We start from the raw sequence: 9,263 nt of genomic DNA on the forward strand, positions 1-9,263 counted from the left end.
TTAAGTTTCGTAGCCTATGCCTACTCGTGAGTGCATTTAATTTTTATGTTAAAAGTTACCATAATTTCATGTAATTCATGAGTAAAAATATATATGTAAATATGTAATATATATATATATATATATATATATATATATATATATATATATATATATATATATATATATATATATATATATATATATATTTATATACATATATATAAATATATTTATATATATATATATATATATATATATATATATATATATATATATATATATATATATATATATATATATATATATATATATATATTTATATACATATATATAAATATATTTATATATATATATATATATATATATATATATATATATATATATATATATATATATATATATATATATATATATATATATATATACATACATACAAATGTAGGTACTTGTAAGATAGTAGGAACACGCGAGTTAGTAGAACTCGCGTGTTCCTACTATCTTCTTGTTTCTTACTTCCAAATGCTGGGACCAATACGATAATCACAATTTTAAACACTTTCCTCTAGGAAATGAGACTGTGTGCTTGGTTTGTACTTTCTGTATGAAATTTAGATTTGAAATTCCGAAAGATAAAAACGCCAGCGTAAAACTTATGTGTGCGCGGCAAACATGAAAATTAGTACTTACTTAATTAACTTGCCATTTTTATCAGTTGGCTCTGTCGACTTATTCCATAGATATCAACTCCGATTTTTACCTTGAACTTGTCCCAGTGTGTTATGGCGATAGTTTTTTGGTATTACTGTGTGTTACGATTTCAAATATAATTAATATAATACTTAAAACATTAAAACTTTTAGTTGGCAAACTAAAATATTTACTTTACTGCGTATTAATGTTCACGATTGAAAGGTGTGCAGTTTCGTATTATCGCTAACATTCGAAAAGGATTGAAATCGTTTAAATGTCATTGGCAATTCTTGTGTGAACATATTTTCGTTTATCAGTACTTGGACATTTTCAAGTGATTCATTTAGTGCCCGTCACCTTATTCTACTGTAAATATTTCATGTCATACGAGTGAAATAGTTTGAACGTAATCATATGTAGAAAATTGATTTTTCTAAATTTCGCCTTCGAAATAATATAAGACTATGCCTCTCTTCGGTAAGTCTCAAAAAAGTCCTTCGGAGTTAGTTCGATCTCTGAAAGATGCCGTCAGTGCCTTGGAGAGAGGAGACAAGAAAGCGGAAAAAGCTCAAGAAGATGCTAGCAAAAATCTTGTAAGTACTGATTTCGGATTTCACAATATATGTTTCCTTTCACTATTTTAGCTTTGTACAATAACTCTACATATCTTACAGGTTTTGATAAAGAATATGCTGTATGGCACATCTGATGCAGAACCACAAACTGACATAATCGTTGCCCAGCTGGCGCAAGAGCTGTATAACACTAATCTTCTGCTACTTTTGATTCAGGTTAATTCAATATATTCACCGCACACAACGACTGCCACCAATATACACTATTATACTGATATTAATATTACATTGTCTTTTTAGAATTTGAATCGAATTGACTTCGAAGGGAAGAAAGATGTAGCTCAAGTGTTCAACAATGTTCTCCGTCGACAAATCGGTACCAGATCACCAACAGTCGAGTACATTTGTACGAAACCTGAAATTCTGTTCACCCTTATGACAGGGTAAATATCTCTCTGTCTACTGTGTCTATTCCACACGAGTTTCACCATCATTTTTAGCATAATGAAAAACTAAATCTCTATTATGTCACGCGCTTAAAGTAAAACAGTATTTTTTCATCATTTAGCAGGAAAAGAAAATGGTAAATACAAAGCAATTATGCAAAAGCCAACAGCCAAAAGTTTTCTGAAATAATAAAAGCATAGAGACAGTGCTGAAATTATGAAATTTATCCTTATTTCTGCTTCATAATGCTTTTTTTTATAAACACAAAAAAAATATATACAGATTTAAGCGCATGGTGTACAGAGGGTGATGTTTTGAGAACGAAATTAATAATAAATTTAAAATTGCATAAAATGGCATATGCCTAAACTTTTTAAAAAGCAAATATTTAACCATCTATCGAATGGTCTAAATTGGTAACCTTGGATACAATAATATAAACAACGATTTGTGCATAAGCGTAGATTTACAACATATGAAAAACTATTTGTACCCTATATTATAAATATGGTTAAATAACCTAATAATGTGTAATACCAAACATTTAAAATAATCTTCTGCATGACTTTATATTAAGGACAACATTTAAAAATGCTTAAATGAAAAATTATGCTATTGTTGATGAATAGGAACGATCTTTATTGATCAAATCATACAAAGATGTTTTATAAATTATTAAGACTGCTTATTTTGTTATTTCCAAAGAATGTTATTTTATGTATGAATTTATTTTGTACATAGAAAACCTGACAAGCCAGCCTTGCAGTTTGGGGAGATTTTTCATTTTCAAATATTATTTTGTAAATTGTCGTTTGCTAAAAATAAATTAAATATATTAGAATTACCGCCATACATTACAGTTTCTTATATTATGAACGAGGTCAGGCATTTTATCTTGTCTAGTTAACTTAGCGATCTCTCCACAGAGGGTTGGCACTCACAGTAGGAAGCTTGTTCTGTGGGTTGGCCGATTAGCTGCCCAGATAATAATCTCGACTACTCTTTGCCAATAAATATACAAATATCAAAGTATTCATTATTAAAATGGATGAATTTTAGTGTTTTTTATGTGAGATTTTAAAATTTTTAATGTAAAATGAGAATATGTCCAATACTGCCTGCGTCTCGTTTTGCCTAAATAATTCCACAGTTACAATCTGGTATCGTACAAATAAGCTAGTGAAAATTAAATTTTGTGTTTAGATCCCTGTTGTAGTACATAAATTATAATAACTTTTGACATGGAACGATATCAACATTTTATATTTAAATGCAATATTGAAATATGTATCATATTAATGACTTTATAAAACATCTAATGTTTGATATTTTTTCAGATATGAGCATCAAGAAATTGCCTTAAATGGAGGAACAATGCTAAGAGAATGTGCCAGATATGAAGCTCTGGCAAAAATAATGCTTTATTCTGAAGATTTTTTCAACTTCTTTAGATATGTTGAAGTTTCTACTTTTGATATTGCCTCGGATGCCTTTTCTACATTTAAGGTAGAATTTATGATGTATTACAGTAAACAAAAATCTTGGAACTTTCATGTTCAATTCAGCTTCTTAAAGATCATATTTAGTACCTCTTTCTAGATATATCAATGTCATATGACAGCTGGACCATTTCTTAATATTTTTCCTAAAATACTATTGGAAGAAGTCACCTTTTTAACTTTCATATATATTTTTAAAAAATGTTATCATAAAAAATCGATACGTCGTCAAAATAACAATGCAGGTATTGGGTTAATCTAACTGCTATTTCCAATAATTTATTGCAATAAAAAATTAATAAAAAGGTCTCAATAATTTATCAACAAAGAGTTTTGTTTCTTTAGCTAAAATGTATTATTAAAAAAAATATATTCATATTCAATTATTTAAAACTTTGTGGTTTTGCATTTGAGCAAATAATATTTTCAATCATATTGTATTGTTGAAGGTCTCCATTAATGTGGCTTACAGATAATCGTTAATGTTTTTGATTTGTTTATTGTGGTTTTGTGTTCTCATTCAATGTAAAATCTCGCATTGCAATAATTGTTAGTGTCCTGCAAGATAAGCCTAATCAAAAAGGTGTTAAATATTTTTACTATTATTCAACATGAAATCTTTCGATACAATAATTGATAATCTCCTGCAAGATAATCCTGTAGAAAGTCATGTTTTAAACAAAAATATATTACAATCTCGGTATTCCATTCTAAGAAATAAAATTTGAAATCCCAGGTACTGCCAAATCATACTATATCAGACACATTGGTTAGTATCTCAGATGTATGCATCCGCCGTGATTAAGGCCATACTCGAAATAATAAAAGTCAGTTAGCTTCCGACAATGCATAGACCTAGACGTCAGGTCATGCCCAACTTTTTTTAGAATACATGTTTTTTGTTTTTTTGAATATGTATTGAAAAAATATGTGAGCCTAAGCGGCTCATTATTAGAAATAGGTATCAAATTGTGGTAGAGTGGATTCGAACCGAGAAACCACAACCCGACACTCAATGACTCTTTTCTTTTCAAAACCACATATTTATTTTGAAGAAAAACTTATTTTTTCAGTACAAAAATGGTGTTTAAAAAAAACAATAACATCAGATGTTACCTGGGTTTGAAGAAAATTAAGTTGCTTTGTAACGAATACTCGAAATTAAGGTGTTAATAATAAGTTTTTGAAGTTATTGTTGTTCTAATAATAAATAAAAATTATCAAATTTTATTTCCAGGAACTGCTGACAAGACATAAATTGCTATGTTCGGAATTTTTGGAAGCGAATTATGACAAAGTCTTCGGCCACTATCAAAGACTTTTAAATTCTGAAAACTATGTTACGAGAAGACAAAGTCTAAAACTTTTGGGTGAACTTTTGCTCGATAGGCATAACTTCTCCGTCATGACGAGATACATTTCTAATCCTGACAATCTTAAGCTTATGATGAACATGCTTAAAGAAAAATCACGCAATATACAGTTTGAGGCTTTCCACGTCTTTAAGGTGACATTTTCATTATATGCTCCATACCTCAATTTTTTAATACATATAAAAATAATAACTTCATTTAACTTTGAATCAAAATGTATTTGAGTCCTTAAAATCTGAAACAATTTTCCCCCGTTGTATGTGTATTGTTTTAATGTTCCACACTATTAATAATGTGGCTTTATTTTAGGTGTTTGTTGCAAATCCGAATAAACCAAAGCCAATTTTGGATATATTACTACGGAACCAAGATAAGCTTGTGGACTTCCTTACAAAGTTCCATACCGACCGTTCAGAAGATGAACAATTCAACGACGAGAAGGCTTATCTCATTAAACAGATAAAAGAATTGAAGCCATCAGATCACTAACATTTAATGCATTTGATGAAACCCACCCTTCCTCCCAAAACTTCTCTACAATGCCTTCGAATTGATAGAATATTAGAATATATCATTATTTTAGCTGTGTAATGGAAATATAATATTTCTTATTTCAACCAATAATTGAAACAGTTTTTTTGTATGAATGTAATTTATATTCTTGGTAACTTGCAATGTAAAGTAGTCAATAGTTTAACCGGTACAATTTTCATAATACTAATTCATTAGTATCTTGTAACATATCCATTTATATTGCTGGAAATTGGTTGAATGAGAAGTGAATAAAGTTCCCGGGAGAAAAATTGAGATTTTAAGAATGATGTCAATGTGAATTAGGACAGTTAGTGGCGGAGTGAAATTACAGGTATTTTAAATGAAACCTTTTAGTATATTTACTACCATTAACCACTTGTGGCTGAGTGGTAGTTGTCATAATAGAATCAATTTTGATTTAGGATGGAGCTGATTTTCTGTTTTCTGGATGCCAAAAATTTAGCTTTTGAATATCTGTATTCATTATCACTTACTTTTGATCGGGTATACACTTTTATTTGTGAAAGTAATGTGTTTACAGCTAAAACCGATTAATATTGGATTGGTATTGGAAAATATAGCATGATAAAAAAATTGTGTACAGATTTTACTCGCCATTAAAAATTTAATAAATATACTAAATATTCAATGGCTAGAACCTTAAGCAGAGATGGCAAATACATTAAAAATATACTGCAGAATTTCAGCAGCAATTATAAAAAAAACCCATATAAGAAATCTTATTATTTTGAAGCTGAAAAATCTTCAAGCCATGCAAATGAATCCTTTTATTTTAAAATGTCGACCAAGTTATATTTGCCTGCCGCCTACTTAGAGTGCTATTTTGGATGAAATTTTGATTAGTTTTTTTTTTACTATTCATGTTTAATGTTATTTTTAATTTGTAAAGTAATTATGCCTTGTGTCCTTAGATTGGACCATTAAAAATAAATACTGTAGTAAACCAAGGTTATCTATAAGAATTACGTAAAGAATCACAATTCTTTTGAAATAATATTAACAATTACAATTATTCAGTTGATAAGCTCCAAGATACCAAATTTAGTTAGTTTTACATTTGCTGGCGTAGTATCAGTTTTTACTTTCAAATAATAAAGTTTATTATTTACAAACAAATTTTACACAATTCATGAATATGGAAAATTAATTTTTATCTGTATACGGAAAATCAATCTGATTTGATTCACTTAGTTCCATTTGGCAAGGTGCTATAGTAACTATTTAATGTTTGCAGAGAGTGCATTCATATGTAATAAGAAAATGCACCCTCGATTCTTAGGTACATAGGATCCAGTTACAAGTAACTAAATAGCACATTATTCTACTAGTAAGGTTAAATATTATGCGTCTGTCCCCAACATCACATTGTGGCCACAATTGATGTGTGGCGCATGCTGTATAAAATAATCCAAGTGACAATATTTCTTGTTTACGTACCTAGTCAGAAGTCCAATACATACAGTAGACTCTCAATTTACGGGGATCGCTCAATCGGGAAGCCCTTAATATGGGTTTAAAAAATTTAATTTTTTTTAAATGCAAAATGCACCAATCAATATTATATAATTTCAATGAAAGATTCTGCAGTTTGTATCTACCGCAGCAAAAAAACAACAGCTGAAAGTCGTTTTGTTTTTTTTTTCAAAACAATAGCCAGCTGTGTCTTGTATCGGATTTATATGAGCCAGTCATATAATAAACTATTTACCTCCATTAAGGCAAAGAAATTGAAAATGAATAAATCGTTGGCTTCTTTTATAATACGGGGTAAATTTGTACTGTTTTTTTTATGAATGTAAAAGCAAATATTTCGTGCATTTATGATTTTTGGATCAACTGATTTTTTTTTAAATTTAACAATCCTGTTAAATTGGTAGTCTACTGTTCACTAAACCCTACTAAGACTTACTGTTTCCTGATAATCATCTGCTAATTATAGAGTAATATTTCCAATTTTATATTATATGTATGTATGGATGAGTACAAAGTGTATCTGTATTGTTGATTGGTGATGAATACCCATCACAGGGTGGGTAGGCCCGAGACCTTGCTTCCATGGCTAGTGATTAGCCCGCTGTACGGTGAATGTATCCATGGGTACACTAAGTAGTCAATACTAGAAAACTTCTACATTTTTATTATAACGTATTTGAAAATGTGTAAAAAAAATAGTTATTCAGTTTTTAGGATTTTGAAGGTTAAATTAATATCGTTTATTTATAAATAAAATGGTTAATGTAAATTATGTTAACGCTGTTGAAATATTAAATAGACTTATTTATATTTGGGTTTATATAAATTTGGTGACAATATTTTTATCTGATGCAGTTGGAAGAACTAGCAAACTTGAAATAACAAGACTTGTTATTTCTTTTGAATTTATGGTTTCAAATCTTTTTGTATTTGTAAAAGTTGTAAATGTTAATTTCATTTATATTTGTAATGCTTTCGTTTCCTATAATTATATTCAGAATTCTGTTCCACAACTTTCCATCCATCTCACTTGTAAACGTAAGTTGTACCTAATTTTACCAAGATGTATATTTTTGCTTTAGATTATATGGGGCTTTGGGTTTGAGGAATGTAAATTTTACTATATTTATTTAAGCATATTTATCCAATAAAGTCATCTGAAATATTCATTTTAATGTAAGTGTATTTTATTCCATCCTCAAATACCAGCAATTTGGTTAATGTAATATCTTACATTAACGTGTGTAAATTAAGGGGAATCAGAATATAGTATTTTCATGGATATTTCATTAAACATAAAGATTTTACTTGCAACAAATATATTTATAAAATAAGTTGTTAAATTTAATTAAAAATGTAACATTATTGACAATACTTCTTTAATTTTTTTGAATGATATTTATAATTTAAAAGAAAAACATTTTGATCGTAAGTAGAGTTTATGGTAAACAAAATATCTATGGAAATACAATACATATCGATCCTCCTTAAACACAAAACATTATTTATGTAGTTTCTTAATAGAAACAAATTTTTTATCTTTTTATTGATAAGCTTACTAGAGATTTAGATCACAATACAACTGACATCTGATTATCGAGAGATTAGATTAAAAAGAATTGCCTGTTCTCGATTGTTCATGTCAATGGAATTTTCACAATATTGTCTTTTTACACAGAACAACATTACAAACCCAATTTTAAAATATTATTTTAAACTATCAGCAAACCGAATATTATATTGAAATTTTACACTGGGGGTATAAAACTTCCTTGATTTCATTGGTTATTTCATGAAGCAATATAGTTTAAAAGGCTTTTGACGGCTATCATATATCGCGCACTCCTTTCAACGTCATATATAAAAAAACTTGATTTTTCAGGAGATCGTTTTATCGTTTTTAAAGTTTAAAAATATAATAAAATGTATTAAAAATAAATATCAAGCCACTTATTGAACTTTTTACTGTACAACAGATCTTTTTAGGTAAAACCTGAAGGTTTTTTCTCCATTTGAAAAATATTTAGGATATTAAAAAAAAATATTAATAAACAATACCTTTTCTTCAAAATGCTAAAATAACACTTTCTGCCTTGTAGCGGGTAAATATTACGTTAAAAATATGCCACTATTGCTGGGATATAGTACATTTTCTGGGCATTCCGAAAACACGCACAGCTGAAAATTGAAAATTTTTGATATATGACGTTGAAAGGAGTGAGCAATATATACAATACCTTTACAGATGATTTGTAAGTACAGCAGAACATCAGGTGATGAGCAATCAACCCTTTGGCTACCAAAATCTGATTTATCGGCTTTCGGTACTCTAGCGAGAAATACCGGATCTGACGTCATGATTTATAAAAGTACCAGATACATTTTGGATAGTATGTTAGGGATTCTTTCAGGGTTGTGCAAAAATTTTCAATTCATATTATATATTTTTTTAATTCGTCAGTATTTAGAATTAAATCATCATTTATATCTTGCAATTAGGTACATTATAAAAATACGTTAAAAGAAATGAGAAAAACACAGTACAATAAAGCAATTTTGTTTCCGCGTAAAGTAAGTTGTGTAAAGCTGTAATATTCTTCGGATATGTAGATACATTTTTACGTGTCGGGGTTAATCAACAATATTAAATAAATTTATACAAATATAAC

The 9,263-nt window shown here is 28.6% G+C and overlaps 1 protein-coding gene across 1 annotated transcript; it reads left to right on the forward strand.

Moving 5' to 3' along the window:
• Positions 1–717: 717 nt before the first annotated feature.
• On the forward strand, positions 718–7,769 carry LOC148305520 (protein Mo25). Its single transcript, XM_088266584.1, has 6 exons — positions 718–1,265; positions 1,347–1,463; positions 1,548–1,690; positions 3,032–3,200; positions 4,431–4,700; positions 4,876–7,769. The coding sequence occupies exons 1-6, from the start codon at positions 1,137–1,139 to the stop codon at positions 5,053–5,055; spliced, it is 1,008 nt and encodes a 335-aa protein (XP_088122710.1). The 5' UTR covers positions 718–1,136; the 3' UTR covers positions 5,056–7,769.
• Positions 7,770–9,263: the final 1,494 nt, after the last annotated feature.

The sequence above is a fragment of the Brachycentrus maculatus genome, unplaced genomic scaffold, assembly GCF_059751285.1.
Source record: "Brachycentrus maculatus isolate JH-2025_06_01 unplaced genomic scaffold, ASM5975128v1 h1tg000271l, whole genome shotgun sequence".
NCBI lineage: Eukaryota > Metazoa > Arthropoda > Insecta > Trichoptera > Brachycentridae > Brachycentrus > Brachycentrus maculatus.

Excerpts from the sequence above, each read along its gene's own strand:
- LOC148305520 (XM_088266584.1), top strand. The coding sequence starts at position 1,137 with ATGCCTCTCTTCGGTAAGTCTCAAAAAAGTCCTTCGGAGTTAGTTCGA. Across the intron at positions 1,691-3,031 it reads CTGTTCACCCTTATGACAGG|ATATGAGCATCAAGAAATTG; the intron begins GTAAATATCTCT and ends ATATTTTTTCAG. Across the intron at positions 4,701-4,875 it reads AGGCTTTCCACGTCTTTAAG|GTGTTTGTTGCAAATCCGAA; the intron begins GTGACATTTTCA and ends GCTTTATTTTAG.